The 18355-nt window shown below is 38.3% G+C and overlaps 1 protein-coding gene across 9 annotated transcripts in view; it reads left to right on the plus strand.

Moving 5' to 3' along the window:
- DOCK10 (dedicator of cytokinesis 10) overlaps positions 1-18355 on the plus strand; it is a 297295-nt gene that overhangs the window by 225500 nt on the left and 53440 nt on the right. For all 9 annotated transcript variants that reach the window (XM_051849117.2, XM_051849118.2, XM_008259243.4 and 6 more), the window contains exons 23-28: positions 807-899; positions 2889-3007; positions 3866-3935; positions 7255-7368; positions 9754-9825; positions 15661-15807. In XM_051849117.2, coding sequence (XP_051705077.2) covers positions 807-899; positions 2889-3007; positions 3866-3935; positions 7255-7368; positions 9754-9825; positions 15661-15807 — 615 coding nt within the window. The remainder of the gene's footprint in view (positions 1-806; positions 900-2888; positions 3008-3865; positions 3936-7254; positions 7369-9753; positions 9826-15660; positions 15808-18355) is intronic.

Consider the following 18355-nt stretch of genomic DNA (forward strand, 5'->3'; position numbering starts at 1 on the left):
TATGGATGTCCTAGTTTTGGCTAATTTGAGTATTTTAAGCCTGAAAATGCTACTGTGCCTGTTAAAGAATAGACATTCTCTTTTGTGTTGAGGAATGTGTAAGAGAATTTGGCAAAAATCTATGAAACAAGCAGGAATGAGAAAGTAAATGATGGAAGTTTTGAATTTTTTATATTTATGTTTTATTTATTTTTACCTTTTTGAAAGATAGGATAACAGAGAGAGAGAGAGAGAGAGAGAGAGAGAGATCCTTCATCTGTTGATGACTCACTGCTCAAATGCCACAATAGCCAGGGCTGGACCAGGCCAAGTCTAGGAGCCAAGAACTCCATCTGTAGGTGGCAGGGACACAAGTACTTGGGCTGTCGTCTGCTGCTTCTCAGGCATATTGACAGGAAGCTGGATAGGAAACGGAGTAGCTAGGACTCCAACTGGCACTCTGATATGGGATGCAGATGTGGAAACAGTTACCTGATCTGCTGTGTCACAAGTCCTGCCCTTATTCATTTACTTTTTAATTTAAAAAAGAGCACAGCCAAGGGAATTCTCCAGTCATTGTCATGTGACCTAGAATGACAACCAACCTTATGAGAATGAGATAGGATAGAAAGTGGGGCTTTGTAGTTCAGGTGGAGCCTTCATTAACGTTCAGTGAAAACGAAAGCTTTGTCACAGTTGTATTGAACAAAGGCTCATGTGTTAAGGCGTCGGTCCTGCAGCAATGCTTATCTCCATCCTGAGGATGGTCTGTAGGACAGGATATGGGTCATCAGAAATAAACTCCTTTTTTTTTTCTGCTGTTGCAGGATCCACATGTGAATGCATTTTTCCAACAGTGCCAAAAACAAGAGAAAGATATGTCTCAGTCACCTACCTCAAATTTCATCCGCTCTTGTAAGGTAACATGACATACAAGTAGTGTCAGTGCTCCTTGGGTCAAAACGAGCAAAAGGGACCCTTACATATCCCCCTGAGTAACAAATTAAGACGTGGTTATTACTGAAGATTTTTGAATGCTTTATTAATTCAGCAAGTAAAATTTTATTTCAAAATGCTCTAATAGCTTCAATCTGTTGTCTAAGAAATAAGCAAAGAACAGTTGTTTCCAAAATTAAAAAATAATTAAAAAGAAAAATCAATTGATTTTAAGTTAAATAGTTAATTATATATGCCATGCTAAATGCAATAATGGCAACATCAGATAAAGATGAGCAACTGTATACATATTTATATTCCAGTTCTGAAATCTAGAAACTTACTTGTTTCTCATTATCTGTTTCTAATTGACAAATTAAAATTGCATTTATTCACAACGTACAATATGATTGTACATATTGGAAATGTGTATATGTGGTAAACTCTCTAAATGAAGCTAATTAACATGTCTTCCTTCATATGTTTATCATTTTTTGTGTTAAGAGCACTTAAATCTACTCTTTAAAAGATTTTCAAGGACACAATACAGTATTATTAGCTATAGTTACCATATTATACAAAACACCCTTGGATATGTTACTCCTGTTTAGCTGGACTTTTGTATCCTCTGACCACATCTCTACAACATCTTTGTTCCACCCTCCACCAACACCCCATCCCTGGTAACCATTATTCTACACTGTTACTGTGAGTTCAAGTTTTTTAGATTCCACCTATAAATGAAATCATGCAGTAATTGTCTTTCTGTTCCTACTCTCTTTCACATAACATAATGTCCTCCAAGTTCATCTATGTTGTTACAGGTGACAAGAGTTCCTTCTTTCTTAAGGCTGAGTATTTTCCATTTTTCCATTGTGTATACTTCTTTCATATTTTCTTTGCCCATTCATCTGTTGATGAACATTTAGGTTGATTCCATATGCTGGCTTTGTGAATAATGCCATAATGAACATGAGAGTGAAGATATCTCTTCAACATACTATTTTCACTTCTTTTGTGTGTATACCTATAGTGGGATTGTTGCACCATTTGTTTGTTGGTTTGATTTTTTAGATTTACATAATTATTTGAGAGATATAGTTACAGAGAGAGAGATAAAGAGAGAGAAAGAAAGGTCTTCCATCTGCTGGTTCACTGCCCCAATGGCTGCAACAGCCAGAGCTGGGCTGATCTGAAGCCAGGAGCCGGGAGGGTCTTCTAGGTCTCCCACACATATGTAGGGGCCAAGCACTTGGACCATCTTCTGCTGATTTCCCATGCCATAGCAGAGAGCTGGAACGGAAGAAGAGCAGCCAGGACATAAACCAATGCCCATATGGGATGCTGGCACCACAGGCAGAGGCTTATCCTACTTCACCACAGTGCCAGGCCCCCATATGGTAGTTTTATTTTTTTAGCTTTTTGAAGAACCTCCATACTGGTTTCCACAATGGTTCTACTAATTTGCATTCCCACCAAAATTGTACTTTTCTCCTCATCCTCTCCTGCACTCATTACCTCCAGACCCTTTGATGATAATCATCCTAACAGGTGTAAGGTGATTACACATTGTGATGTTATTTGCATTTCTCTGGTGATTAGTGATGTTGAGTACTTTTATTGGAAATGTGTGTGTGTTCTCTAGAAAAATGTCTATTAATGTCCTACCATTGTTTAATTCAGTTAATGCTTCCTTGCTATGGAGTTGTTTGAGTTCCTTATATATTTTGGTATCTACTCTTCACCAAATGTGTGGTTTGCACATTTTCCCTCCCATTCCATAAGCTTTATTTTCACTTTTGTTCCTGTGCTTTTAGGGTCATTACAGAAAACATTATTGTCAGACCACTGTCATGGAACTTTCCTCTATGTTTTCCTTTAGGAGTTTTACAACTTTATTTCGTGTGTGTAAGTTTTTTTTTAATATCCAGATTATGTTGTAAATATAATTGGTATCTTCCAATTTACTACAGAATTTATTGAACGTGGAAAAAATCCATGCAATCATGAGTTTTCTGCCTCTAATCTTGAATCAGCTCTTCAAGGTGCTGGTGCAGAATGAAGAGGATGAAATAAGCACAACCATCACCAGGTATCCACAATACAACCTTGGGACAAAAGACTTTACAATCTGTGGTTGCACATACCCTGATTATGACTGAACAGGCAACACGTCTCACTTAAGAAATACTTAGCATTTCTCACTTTTTAATCCCTACCTTCTAATCACCTTTCGTTATCATTAATATTTAGACCTCTTTTTAAGCTTTTCTTTGTGTTTTTAATTAGATTCACATACAGTTGTAGGAAATAATGCAGAAAGCTCCTTTGTATCCTTTATTGCCTTTTTCCCCTGGATAATGTTACATATATTTTTGGAATCATGCAGTATATATAACCTTCGGGTATGGCTTTTTACACATAGAGCACTGAGGTTTGAGAAAATTTAAGTGTTTCTGTTTCCACAACCAACAATTTCTGAACCCAAAGTAAAAGTTTCCAACTATGCCTTCAGCTGATGCTCTTTTCAGCAAGAGTGTATGCATCTGTGTTGACAAAACTCCTAAACATTTCAGCTGTTAGAGCTATTGAAATTCTGAGATATTCCTAGGCACTGGTAAAAATAATCCTTATTTGAAGAAGACAATATCAGAAAAAATAATTTGCACATTCAACTTAAGCAAAAAAGTCTCCAGTGTGATGTCAAAACCATATGACAATATTTGTGTCTTAGTGTTTAAAAGTGTGACAGTTAAAAATGATAACAGGTATTCTGAATACTAAATACCTAGTTTGAAGGATGAGGAGGGTGAAGGAGAAGTCTGGAATGGGTTCATTCACTCATTTAGTAACTATTAAATACCCAGTTTTCCGAGCACTCCAGTGACATACTAAAGCAGTGTTTTTCTGCTTCCTCCAGAAAATCCACTGAACAGTTCTGTTTTTCCAGGGTTCTGACTGACATTGTGGCCAAGTGCCATGAGGAGCAGCTAGACCATTCTGTCCAGTCATACATTAAGGTATGAAATCACCACTTGGGCATTGGTTAGACTCCCTTGTGCTGTGTGGCTCGTCTCACTTCCTGTCTGCAATAGGTGGGAGAATCTCTTTTAGCTGGACAGTGCCCACCACGGTCACATCAAGAATTCCTCTTAACTACTTAGAATTCCATCTCTGCATTAATGGACTAGGTGTATTGTTTGAATGTTATCAATGTATAAATAGTGTATGCATGTGCACATAAGTAGTTATATGGGAAAAGATGAAAGAAAAGGGTAGAGGAGAAAATTAAAGTGTCGTCCTTGTAAATTCAAAATCATAGTAAAGTCCTAGCTGGTTTGAAAAAGCCATTCCCTAACTCTGAAGTTGAATGCTCTGTGTTTCTTCTGTGACGTTTTCTTAGCTCTTTTTATTGTTTTCTCAGGCATTATTTCATTTCCCAGTTACTGTATATTTGTACCTGCTTCTGGTATGTTAAGTCCTTTATCTTCTGGCATGGAATCACTTGCCCATTCCATCAGTGTGCACCTGCTTCTTCAGTGTCCTCCATCAAGTGTTCACTTGGAGAAGTTTCTTTTCTCATTTCCAGTTGGCCTGTGACTTAATGCCAGTGAACTTGTGATGATGTTTTCACTTGCATAGCTCCTACCTAGATGTCTGTTTCTTGAATGAAAAAAAGTGTTTGTCCAGAGATAAATAAGAGTATATAAAATTATAATACATAGAGGACCTACATTTTTGCTTTTTATGCATAGATTAAATCATTTTGAGGAATCAGCTTTGTTTTATATGAAAAGAATGTTCTAACAATATACATATACGGATAGACATATATTCTGGATATCTAGATAAGTTCCTAGAGAAGAATAAGGATCTTCTGTGCTGGAAACTTAGTTTTTTAAAGCATAACCAACACTCCTTTAGAACAAAGTGAATAGAAATTGCATTATAGAGTGAACTCGCTGAGATGATATCTGAAAAGAAATTTTTCTTAACAGTTTTATGTCTACATATTTTCTACCTGCCAGAAATGTTGACCATCTTCCCCAATGCCACAGCATGGTCGGTGCCCTTCCTTAAAGTCCCCAAAAGTAATCTTCGCAGTAATTTGCCTGTGGCCATAATTTTACCCAATGAAATCCACATTTCAATTTCAGAAAGGCAGTTCCACATACAGATGCCGTTGTAGTGTCTGCTCTGTTTAAGATAGTATCACAACTTATCTTTCGTAGGAAATCAGTTGATTTACCGTGCAACACACCAAATGGGGCACTTTCACCCCCTCAACAGTTACTTCAGCTTTCCATTTCAATCTCCAGAGAAACTGAGATGAACAGTTCCTTGATCCAGTTTATATCCAGGCATCTCCATTTCAACACAAATGTTATTTTCCTCATTCCAATAGAATCATTGAAAATTATCTTAGGAACCCTATAGTTCTGTGACTATTTTTGTGGTATACAAAGCCAAGTCCTTGTGAGTATGGCCAAATCTCAGACTCTATGATGACCTTGGATGCATTGGAAATGTGCCTACATGTAGCCTTTATTTTTAGCCGGAACATCTGAAACATCTTGACATGTCAATTTCATTTTATAATATGGAAAACTGATTATTTAATTTGTTTTGAGTGGTTCAAATTCATCAATATACCTATATGGATTTTCATCCAGCTAAGAATTCCTAATGATATTTTATGATATCATTTCATATATCTAAATAGAAGCCTACTAATCAATGTAGTCAACTTGCAGTTTACTCTAGAAAGAGCACTAAACTTTCTCCTGCAAGAGCACTAAACTAACAAGTAATAGATGCTAGTCAAAGCTAAATGGTAACTTCAGCCTTGTGCCTCTCTAAACCTTAGTTTTTCCTCTGTGGCTTGAGATGAGATGGACCAGACCTACATCCAGTTCTATAGTTCTGTGATTGGACTCTTGCCACAATACCCGATTGACAAACTGATCTTGACCAAACAGTCTAAACTTTTAATCCTAGATAGAGAAAATTATTTTTTAGTTTATAGATGAATACTAAGCCCCATGTCTAGGAGCACAGTGAATCTTCAGGAGCTAGTACCAATGCATGCTTGGGTATTCTTGAAAAATGTGTTAGTCAATGTAATTTACATTTATTGTGAAACAAAGGAAACACCATTTCAAGTTCAGTGGTGCTAAATGCTGCTAACTCACTCCATCTACAATGCCCAAAATATACACAAACACCATGTTTTTCAAATATGTATGTCTAAAGTCAGCTTACTTAAATGTCATGGTTTACAGTGCTTTGTGGTACTGATAGATTTCTAAAAATAAGAATATTCCAGTGCCAGTTGAAATGCTCTCTGGACTAAATAGCTGTGTATGGGATTAGAGAATTGATGATATTACCCGCCTCTGAGGTGTAATCCATGAGGGGAAAAAATTATGTAATGCTGAGTTTAGCTAGCTTCTTGTGTTCATTATCTTTGTCTTTCTCCTTTGGAATGAGCTTGGAGAAATCAGGCTCACTATGACCACTTGGGTGCTGATGTGTTGCAAAGCTCAAAGAATTGGTCACAGACACACAGGCAAACACGCCTCCTCTTTGAGTCATCCTCTTACTTGCCTTACTCAGTGAAGTCTAAGTTATATGTTATGAAGAAGTGCCCTTCCTTTTGCCAAATTCAATTCAGAAATAAAATATTACAATATAATAGTAAACATTTTACATTTGGTATATATATGTACATAAATTGATTTTTATATTCTTAAAAGATACTAAGAAGCATGAAAATCAGATTATCCACACTTAATAGTGTATACCAAAACCAAGCTTTTGAGAAAAATAAGCAGCATTTATTGTCTTATCAACAGCCAATATTGGTGAATCCATGGATAGCTGTGTCTAAGCATGGGGTGGTAATCCCTGGGCTTGTAGAGAGCTCACCTACAGGCCTCTGTAAGGCACCTGCTTTCCCACTTGGCTATTTGAGTGGGTGCTCTACCCTTTCAGGATGAAGAATTGCTACCATGCTACCTGTTGCCAGTGGAAGGAAGAAGGGGAATGTGTCCTAAGTAGGTGGGTGTCAAAGCCCCCCATGTATCCTTGAACCTGCTAAATGGCTCTCTGGCACTTTCTCTTGGTTTCTACAAAAAGAACTTCAAGGAGAGCTTAGGTGAGCAAGGCCCCACCCATGCAAATCTCTAAATAGGAACAAATGTATACCACTATTCTCGTTTCTTTCATGACAAAATGTGGCATGAGTAGATAATTTTGACGTGGCTTATTCATGTGACTTAATGTGTGAAGCTTTTTAAAAAGGTAGTTAACTTTATTCATTTTTTGGATTTTCTTCAGTTTGTGTTCAAGACCAGTTCATACAAGGAGAGAACTATACATGAAGAACTGGCTGCAAATGTGACTGGTCTTTTGAAGTCCAATGACTCAATAACAGTGAAGCATGTCTTGAAGGTAGGATGGTCATTCAATGACTAGCACGAGGGGTAGGTCACTGTCACCTCTGAAAGATAATAGGATTTGTTGATTTCCATAGATGATTTCTCTTATTTCTGGCACATGCTTCATACTGAGACTGTAACATAAAAATATTAAGCAAAATATATCTGTTGTCAAGAGATCATAGAAAAAATGAAGAATGGGTCCAAGTGAAATGCTTTGGCCTAAAGACAAAAATGAGTAACTGTGAAGAATGATCTAGAATATTCAAAAATGCTAACTGTAGCACAGATAAAATTGTTGGGATTTTAGCCACAGTAAGGGTGAAAATGCTAAGGAAAGTATTGATGATGTATTATTTAATATGCTGACAACAGAGAGGAAGCATAACAATGATATTTTGGTCCTGCAAAGTGGAAGAACAAGCATCTCAAGGAACAAAAACAGAGAGATGATGAAAGGTTTATAAAATGGCCACTGTAATTATTACAGAATCCCCAATCAGTGCCAAGTTATATTTAATTTGTGACTTGACAGATGATTAGTAGCAAATTGAAAGAGAAGCCAGGCTCAATCTGTGTCAACATCAGTTCACTAAAATTCTCAGCCTTAGAACTTAATTGTTTGAAGTAGCCTTATGAGTATATTCATTCCATTTATTCAATAAATACATCGCAAGTGTTTTCCACCAACAGGCATAATCCTAAGCACTTGGGATGCATCAGAGAACAAAATAAGGACCCTTGCCCTGAAGAGGTTACATTCAGCTCACAAATAAAAACAATAAACTCTAGATATTCTTACAAAATCATATTGTTAGGCCAGATGTAGAGTCAGAAAAAAAACTGTAGGTCAGAGTGCTAAAGTTGAAAGGCAATATTTAATATTTGGAGTTTCACACAAGGATGGGTCTCGTGAGAAGTTAATACATGGCCCAAAGTGAAGGAGGGGAGGGAGGTGCCCTTGGGAACATTTACAGTGGAGCATCAGAGGTCCAGGAAATACCTTGTTAAATCTTAAGAGGCAGAGCATGGCTGCTGAGTCTGAAGGAGAGAGGACGTCCACTGTGGCTGGAGCGGCGTGAGCAAAGAAAGGAGTTCAAATGAAGCCAGAGAGGCCCTGGGCAATCAGTCAAGCAGCAAAGCCTTAGGGGACGTTGCAAGGTCCTTGACTTCCACTTGGAGGAAGACCAGGAAGCATTTTCAGCAGCAGAGTGACATGAGCTCCCCGTGATTTGAAACGCAAATCACTCTGCTGGCCGTGTTGAGAATAGACTACGGTGGGGTGAAAATAAAGACAGCACTGCCCAGCAGCAGATTGCCCCTGGAAAAGTCAGAAATCCTTTCAAAAATGAGGTGAGGGCAAGATCGCATCTTCAGGAGAGTTGGCTGAGGACAGGTCGTGTGCTCCAGGAGGTAAGGTGGGTTGCTTTTCATAGACAGAAAGCAGTGAAACATGGAGCTACAGAAGAGAATTTGGGCAGCCCATGGAGCTCCAAAGGGTGGGAGAGAAGTCTCTTATGTCTTCAGACGAAAACAAAGGCCCAAGTTGATTCATCCTGGTAGATTAAGGAAGATAGGTCAGGCAAGCCAGAGTGCCTGAGGAATTAAGAGACAAATGTTGGAACATTTGTCATCATGGTTAAAAATATTAATAAGAAGCAAGAAAGGGAACTGTTGCACTCTGCCTGTGTTAATTTAATATTCCTAACCACAAGAATTTCACTTGTGATATTAGGCAGCCATTTCTTTTTTTTTTTTTTTTTTTTTTTTTATACTACTAAGTGACATCATGAAGCCAGAGCTGCCTCTTTGGAATGCTGATCTCTGCTCTTACTCATCTCAGTCTTCTGGAGTTAGGACTATGTACTCAACAATCCGCAGAAGCATTGTTTTTATCATTGTAAATTTGAGTGTAATCCAAATGCCCATTGATAGAAAAATAAATAAATAAATTGTGTTTTTATATGTGTGATGTGATGACAACATGTGCCCCTCAGCTGCATGTCTCGATATAAACAGAAGTTGTTGAATGAAGGAGAATATATTTCTAGGATGGCTCTAATTATAAGTTCTGCGGCAGGAAGAACTAAATATTCCCTCCACAGAGGGAATGATTAGCACTGAATTCATAACTGCGGTGGAAGTCATGGGAAGGGGAGCAGATCAGGGAGTATATTCTTTACATATACAGTGTAACTGAAATATCTGATCCTTATTTTACCATTAATCTTTTATAAAGATCCTAATAAAGTAGAGAATATGCTATTGATCTGATGCATTTCATTTCAAAGAATATGTCTAAAATAAACATGTTGCAATATTATATAAAGAAAAACAAAATTATCATTATTTCACCATGGAATAATAAATTCCTTTTGTCTTTTCTTATTCCTAACAGCATTCATGGTTTTTCTTTGCAATTATCCTAAAATCAATGGCACAGTACCTGATTGACACAAATAAAATTCAGGTAAGATAATGGGAATATAGTAATACAATATCATCCAAGAATTAAGCTCTCATTAGCCCAATTTTTATTGGTTTTGTAAATATTAGCAATTCATGTTAATTGCTTTTTAAGTAGGAGAAATAATTGCACTTATCAATACAGACCCTTCAGAAATAGATGCTAGGACAAAATTGGAAGCACAAAACATTTGTTTGGGAGAAACAGATAGAAAGAGTAAAAGAGAAAGGAAAAAGGAATACAGAGGCCTGATTCCTTTGAAAGAAAATGAGACAGGAACGCGGATGGGCTAGGAAGAGCCTCAGAATGAGAAAAGGTTTCTCCTGATGGGCACTTGGAGGGCAAGGGGTATTCATTAGAACAGTCCCGCACTTGACAGATGATCTAACTCACAGACCTCTAAAAGCTCATTCAGTGGGTGCCGTCTGCACAAAAAAATGACCTTGGCAAGAATTCATAAGTAGATACGTAGGTCAAACAACTCTTTTTTTTTTTTTTTTTTTTTGTCTACCACTAGATTCTGTCTTGGAGTCATGTAAGCTCTGTATATCCATGGCTGCCACAGTCCATAGCATTCATGGTGTTTTGCACCTGCTCATAGCTCTGCCCCTCAATAGTCCCCAGACATCTCTTCCTAAAAGTAAACTGAAAATGAGGAGGTTAGTGGTGTCAGCTGCAGTTCTCATCACAGCAGTTGATTTCCTCAGAGGGCCTCCATCATACACACTATCTCTGTCTCCCTAATTTCCACTCTCGACTTCCTTCAACCTAGCAAGCAGCACGGAAGGCCTTGGTAACTCTCCAAACTCCCATTCCAGAGTGGTCTCAGCCTCCGGTAATCTACTCTGGCCAAGGTTGCTAAATGAGATCGTTCACACTTATTTGGTAAGGAAGACCAAGAAGTATCCAAACGGATCATCTGAGTTCCACACATGTTTCTTTCATTCTCATTTGGATAAAGCCAAGGGGAGACCTCACACATTGCCCATTCCCCATTGGGAGGGTGACACAGAACACTACTGCCTGGGGTAGGCATGGTGGCGATCAGCAATTTTGTTCTGATTTATTCTCCTAGTGAGGAAAGGACAGTGACAGAAGCTTCCACTTGACCATCTCCTATGAAAGCTCCATAGGACAAGCACCCAGTACAGGTTACTCCAAACATAAATTTCAGTAATAAGAATTCTATATTTGGTACCAAGTAAATGACTATTGTGTAGATCTTTGAACCCAGGGCACTCACTGTCAACAGAATTCCAGTCAGGACCACATTGTTAATCCCTGTAAGTCCCCGTTCTAATAGGGCAGACAGAGTGAGGCTTTTAGTTTCTAGATATCGTGCTCATCTCAGATTCTATGTCCAACAGTTCTTGAAGTGTGTATGCCCCTCTCCCCAGTGGCCAGTAGCCTGAGTAAATGGCAAAAGGAGCCATTGGAGAACACTGATGGGATCATCATGGTGTATACTGTACTTAGTGCAGGGTTACAGGGGCTTCCCTTCAGGGAGCCAGCCACCTCCATGGCCAGTGTACACCAGGCCTAGAAACAGAGAGCAATCCTGACTGCTGGGGTGAATATCCTTATCCTCTGACTACCTATTCTTGTCTTTGGTGTGGATGTGAAGTAGTCCCACTGTTGGTTGCTGTCTGTACTATACCTGAGGATTCCACGTCATTAACCAGCTCTACAACTCCCTGAGAATCAAGCCCCCCACTGCCCCTCCAGCCATACCGCTACTGTGATCATCACAGCCTGCTGAATCCTAAAGATTAAGTGCAACACATGGCCTCTATTAGTTTTGGTGATTCACTTGTCTCCTGGCTGTTAATGAGCCAACACCATACTGCTTCTCCCACCAACAAAGGAGAGACACCACTGAACTTCTTGGTGATGTAGATCCTAGCACATTCTTGATAGCCTTGACTTCCGGATCTTCCTGTGGAACCTGATCCTTCTCTTGGTCTCAGTTAATATGTTCATTCCCACATGTGCGCTTTCCTCTACTTCTGTTCCTTCCTCTGTTCATTGCCGGGGAAATTCAGACATTTCCACTCTTCATACAGTAGACCATCTCAGGATTCTCAGAGCCACTCTAAGACTGAGTTGCCTATTCCCTGACATCTTATTTGACCCTATGTTGTAAAAAAAAAAAGAAAAGAAAAAAAATGTCCCATGCCATGTGTAGGAATTCTGATTTACCCACTCATATTCCAGCCCATTGATCAAACATCCCCAATGTCCAGCCCCAGCGGTGTCCCCCTGGCTCCTGCTGGTACATGCTAACTAATTTCCATAGCTCCCTGGAATGTATTCTGTTTCCTCCTTGATTAAGCCTAGCAAGTCTACAGCTGGGTTAAGCTAGAATTTAATCACCAGGAGAGGAAGCAGGACAACTCCTCAAGTATTTGCTTATTTCCTTGCCTGTGCAGTGACTTCTCACATGGGAGAAATGTTGACTCTTCATGGAAAGAGTTAGGACACTTCAGGCTTGAGGGTTCACAGCCACTTCCTCTGGGTCATCCGCCTGAGGTCCCCACCGTGCCTCCAAGTCACCCCAGTCATGCTCTTGACCTTAGCATGAGAAATGTCTTGGCTGGACCTTTCATCATCTCTGGAGTTCTACAACTCTTAACTCCTGGGTCCCACATCTGCTCTTCAGCAGCATCTGTTCTCCCACTTCCAGAGATGAAAGCCTCATATCTGGGAGGAAGAGAAGAACTCAGCATGAAGATACGAATGACTTATCTCTCTGTCGTTAAGCTATGTTGGTGACAGGAAACCTACTATTATAATCCATGTGCTGTCACTATCTTGCTAGATGAAAAAATAGCACTTAAGATCTCAGAGCCTAATTTGCATCTATGAAAAAGTATATTGTCTTCTAGTTACCACCAGCAGCACCTGCTCAAGTAGATCACAAAGTACAACTGTGAACAACATAAGAATAAATGAACTGATCATAGGCAGCAGGTTTGTGCCCAGCAATTTACCTTCATCGTTCAGGTTTACCTTTCACGGCCGCTTCAGTGGTAACCCCCAGATTCAGGTTTCCTCTCGGCAGCTCAGCACCTTCAAATTTTCTTATCATCTGTCCTATCACAATAAGGAAAGATCTGAGATCATCATTTAACACAAACGCATTCACAGTCAATGTATCCTGTTGTTTGTATGTTTCCTCTTTTTAAATTGTGAAGTGAATGGCTTTTTCCACCATTAGAGAATTCAGTCATCTAAAGGGTGAGTGTGAGAGATTTGAGGAAGTGAAGGTAGGTGTTTGGCAGATGCAATTTGATTTGGCAGATAGTGTTCCCTTGTGACCCACGCTCTCTTGGATAAGGTGAGTTCCTGTTTCCTGGGAACTGCTGAGTGTCTTCTCAACACTGATCTGTAGTAGCAATAGCTCCATTGTGTTGGCTAAATTGCTCTTATCCCATCATCTTCCAGGTTCCTAACAAAATTCCCCAAACACCAAAAATGCAGGCAGCCCATGCAACCTGAGCCTATTCCTCATGGCCATGGCCAGACCATAGCCCAGACTCTTCTGCCTTTGCAAGCTGTGCAGCTCAAGGCACCTGCTGTCACCACACTCCCTTCCTCTCTTATCTCTCCATAATCTCTGGAGCAAGAATTCTTCTACCTTTACAGCATTCTTCCAGAGGAGAGTTAAAAACATTATCTATGCACTTATCAGCATGGTTTTTAGTTAATTTTGAAGATATTCTGAAAGGAAGTCATAAAGAAGGAGGGAGAAAGGGAATGCCAAAGCCCAAGGTATTAATACATGTCCATGTGGACAAAATGTCAGCATTGATAGATTTAATGGCTATTAAGGCACAAACAGCATGAATGACTAAACTTCAAATGTGCTTTGATCACTTAAAAAGATAATTTTTGGTAGCTAAATTGTTTATCCTTATCACCTATGGCATATGGAACAGAATGAAAAATTACATGTATGGTCATTTAAGTAGGGTTGATTTGTTGTTAATTTATTTGATTTCAATAATAAGCTTTAAACTTTTTAAGGTAAACATGAGATCCACAAAATGTCTATACAGTGATGTTCTGGTAAATTGGCTTGAAAAAAAAGTCAGTCCAAGCCAGTTCCTGTTTCCACTACTAAGTCTCTGTGTTATATATGTCTGCTGTTAGGCTGGCCTTAATGGTTTTATTCTCGCAATATGGAAGGTAGAGTGCCAAAACTTTGGGAATGTATTGTTCAGTCTGTCTCTAAATTCTGTGTTTCTATTTATAACAGGAATGTGCCTGGCCTATTTATTTATTTATTGTAAACAGATCCATGTATTGTGCAAGCTTAGTGTATACTCACTGTTAAAAAATCTATTTATTTTATTTGAAAGGCAGAGTTACAGTTACAGTGAGAGAGAGAACCTTTATCCACTGGCTCACCCCGCAAATGGCTGCAATGGCTAGAGCTGGGTCAGACTGAAGCCAGGAGCTTCCTCTGAGTCTCCCACACACAAGGCAGGGGCCCAAGCACTTGGGCCATTTTCTGCTGCCTTCCCAGGAACATCAGCATGGAGCTAGATCGAAAGTGGAGCAGCCAGGAATCAAACCAGCAGCCACATGGGAAGCAGCATAGCAGGCAGCAGCCCCACTGGCTGTGCCACAGTGCTGCCCCTATATGGCCTCATTTTTAAAGCCAGCTTGTAAAGATGAATAAATCCTAACTACCGGTTGTCAGGAACTGCACAAATTCAAGAGGTGGAGGCTGAGGTGGGACAAGTGAACTGCCTCCAACTGACCTCATGGGCAGGAGCCATGGCGCCCTGGACCTAAGGGAGAGCTTTCAAGACTCATAAAGTTTTACTAAATATATGGCATGGAATTTTTGTTATTTTTTTATTTTTTTAAATTTATTTGACAGGTAGAGTTATAGACAGTGAGAGAGAGAGAGAGAGAGAAAGGTCTTCCTTCTGTTGGTTCACTCCCCAAATGGCCGCTACAGCTGCCGCTGCGTTGATCCGAAGCCAGGAATCAGGTGCTTCTTCCTGGTCTCCCACGCGGGTGCAGGGGCCCAATAACCTGGGCCATCCTCCACTGCCTTCCCGGGTCACAGCAGAGAGCTGGACTGGAAGAGGAGCAACCGGGACTAGAACCCGGAGCTCATATGGGATGCCGGCGCCACAGGCGGAGGATTAACCAAGTGAGCCACAGTGCTGGCCCCATGGCATGAAATTTCACAGACAAGCCCTGCATCTTGTGGCACAGTATTTGGACTTCTGAGGTCTCACTGATGCCTCTTAACTGTGACGTATCCTGGGACGTGTAACTAAGATTAGCTGGAACTCACCACTTACCAGAGGACATTTCAGACCAATATCCATACTCATTTGGTTATTCATTCATTGATTTTTTTGTATTGGTATATTTCAGAGATTCTAATAGAATCAAAATAATTGAATTTAAATTAAAGATTTATACATCAAAAAAATCTACAATAATTATTCATTAATCACTGCTAGTAGTTATTCCCTGAGAGGGAAGGGAAAGAAATTAAGATATGAGATGTCATAATAAAAATTCACATTTTACTCTGTACATTGTTTGAATAGTTTCCAATTCATGAATGTTATAATTTACTTTGAAATGAAAAAAAAAAAAAAAACTTCACGGGCCAAAATAGAAGGAAACATTTAATGAAAAGATTGGAAATCGTGACTGAAATTAAAATATCTTCTGTCTCATTGTTGCTGGTTTTCAAAAGGATTCTTTTTTATGTGACAATCTATAAAATGAAATAAGTCTTGGTTTGTTTCCTCCCTGCTTAGTTTCCCACATGCCACATTATAAAGAAATAATCTATTATTTCCATAGCTTCCCCGGGCTCAAAGATTTCCTGAGTCTTACCAAAATGAACTGGACAATCTTGTGATGGTCTTATCCGACCACGTGATTTGGAAATACAAAGATGCAGTTGAAGAAACAAGAAGAGCAAACCACAGCATTGCCAGATTTCTTAAGGTACAGTTACATGAGCTCACAGCTAACTGAAGTTTCGTAATAGTGGGAACAAGATATTCTAAGTGTTTATTGATTCATATTTCAACAGAAAGAGTCAAAACCAGGACCATGAGGTAAATATTTTAACTCATAGTAGTGTACTTCAAAAAGTTTATGGAAAGTGGAATTAAAATGTGAATTTACTTTGATGTAAAAAAATGCAATCCATGCATACAAGAGATCTTCCAAAAAGTTATGAAAATATGTATTGTGAAAAATTATGTTAGAATTTTTTTGCAACAAAATTATCTTACTTTTTAATTGAATTTTTGTCTGAACTTTTGAAGTACACTCCTACATTTTTCCTGCTTGAAATACTTTTTCCTCCCAATTTGGAATCTTGTGTAAAAGGACCAAAGCTAGATTAAATTAATCATTTGAGTGTTTTTCAATTCATAATATTTGGGTTTTTTAAGATTTATTTATTTGAAAGGCAGGGTTACAGAGACAGATGGACAGAGAAAGAGAGATCTTCCCTCCACTAGTTTACCCCTCAAATGGCCACAACAGCCAGAGTTTGGCAAAGCCAGAGTTAGCAACCCAGAATTCCATGCTGGTCTCCCACATGGGAGGCAGGGGCCCAAGTACCTGGGCCATCTTCCACCACTTTTCCCATTGGTAATATAATTCAGGGAGCAAGATAAGAAGTGCAGCAACTAGGACTTGAACCAGCACTCATATGGAATGCCAGCATTCCAGGGAGTGGCTTTAACCCACAGTACCACAATGCCATCCCTCAAATTATAGTAGTTCTAAAAATTCTTAAAAGAGAAATGAAATTTTTAAAGGCAAATCTGCACTGTAGCATATTTTTTCTATCTCATATCTCTGTGTTTGAAGTGATCTTCTGATTGCAGCTCTAATAATGATGCCAAAAAAACAATTTAGAAAAAAACCTTTGGAAATTTATCACTTTTGTTGTGTTCCTCCCAAGCTCTTGTTTACATGGTGTAAAATAAGCATTGATAGTATCAAAGGACAATTATCAGTGAGACACTGAGCAGCTACTTTTTAAGTTGGCTATTTATGGAAAGTAGTTATCTTGCTTGAGTTATGGGATTTCATCCTGGGTTGAAAAGACAAAAAGACAAAGTTAAAACAGTGGACCTGCAGAATTACGGTGTATGAGCATACTTCAAGAAGTATATGCAAAAATGGAATTTAAAGGTAAGTTTATTTTGGTGTTAATTTTTTTAAATCCATGTATAATACTTTCATAATAGGCTTTTTCTTGAACTTTTTGAATACTCCGCAAAGGCATGGATTTAAAAACTTTTTGCACCAATATAAACTTATCTTTTAATTTCATTTCTACAAAGCTTTTGAATTATTTTTATTGTTTAATAGATAAGGCACTCTATAGAATCACAGTGATTTTCTTTTCTTCCTTCTTTAGTCCAACTATTAACTCGTATAACCTTAAGGAAGCTGTTATAATTATTTAATAATGGTGGACATAAGAACATGCTGGGTGGATGTGAGCATTTATGAGTAAATGTTGACAATATAGTGAAGAGGTTATGATGGTATATGGAAAATTAGACTGAGTTGTTTTTGCTGAACTATAATCCAGTCTAATTTTTTTAATGTTATAACAACTATTTTGAATTGCACATTGTTTGTTCTTTTCTGCATTTGTTTATTTTTTAATACATGTCTCATATGATTTTTTTTCTTTTCCTTTGTTTTGGGGATAAGAATAACATAGTCCAGAATTAAGGGGAAGAGGGTAAAGTAAAAAAAAATTACTCAGTTTCTACCACATTTTAATACCTGTGGGAATAAATAGTTTTCTTTTTTGGTAATTTGTTTGAAGTACTTAACAGGATAACAAACTTGAAAAAAATTATACATAGTCCAGTTTTTAAGCTAAATATGTGTAAAGATATATCTACAATATTCTTCTCTAACGTGCAAAAAATGATGAGTAAGCAAGTTTCTAGAAAAAGGAAAAGATTCATATCCACCTTCCATTGCTTAAATGGACTGCACTTGTTGGAAGAAATGAATATCTCTTTTGGAGCTCATGTAGCAAAGGTTCTTGCTGCTAACACATAAACTAGTGTCCAACATGGGGGCAAATCAATAAATGCTAAAGATGAGAAAGGAAATGGAAGTACCAGTGGCTCGGTGAAAACTGTAAGGAGAGAGCAGAGACAGACAACAAATAAACAAATATGGTTGATAAGATCCGTAGATCACATGGGCTAGAAATGGAAAACAATACATAAATGAGACATCAATAAAGGGAAAGATTAATTTAATAGATTTTACCTCATGAGTCTATCACGTGCATGTTATTTCTAATTTGTAGTTCTAATGGGAATTGTTAGCCTCAGAAAACTTCTTAAAAAGTTTTTTTGGAAAATGTGGATGAATCATTTGAATTACAAGAGAAAAAAGGATATGGAGAGAAAATAATTTTACAAAAAGTAAAATTAAAGGTAATCCTTTGGTGCACTTCCAATGAATAATGAATTTCGAGCTTTTTTTTTTTTTTTTTGACAGG

The sequence above is a fragment of the Oryctolagus cuniculus genome, chromosome 3 (assembly GCF_964237555.1).
Source record: "Oryctolagus cuniculus chromosome 3, mOryCun1.1, whole genome shotgun sequence".
Lineage (NCBI taxonomy): Eukaryota > Metazoa > Chordata > Mammalia > Lagomorpha > Leporidae > Oryctolagus > Oryctolagus cuniculus.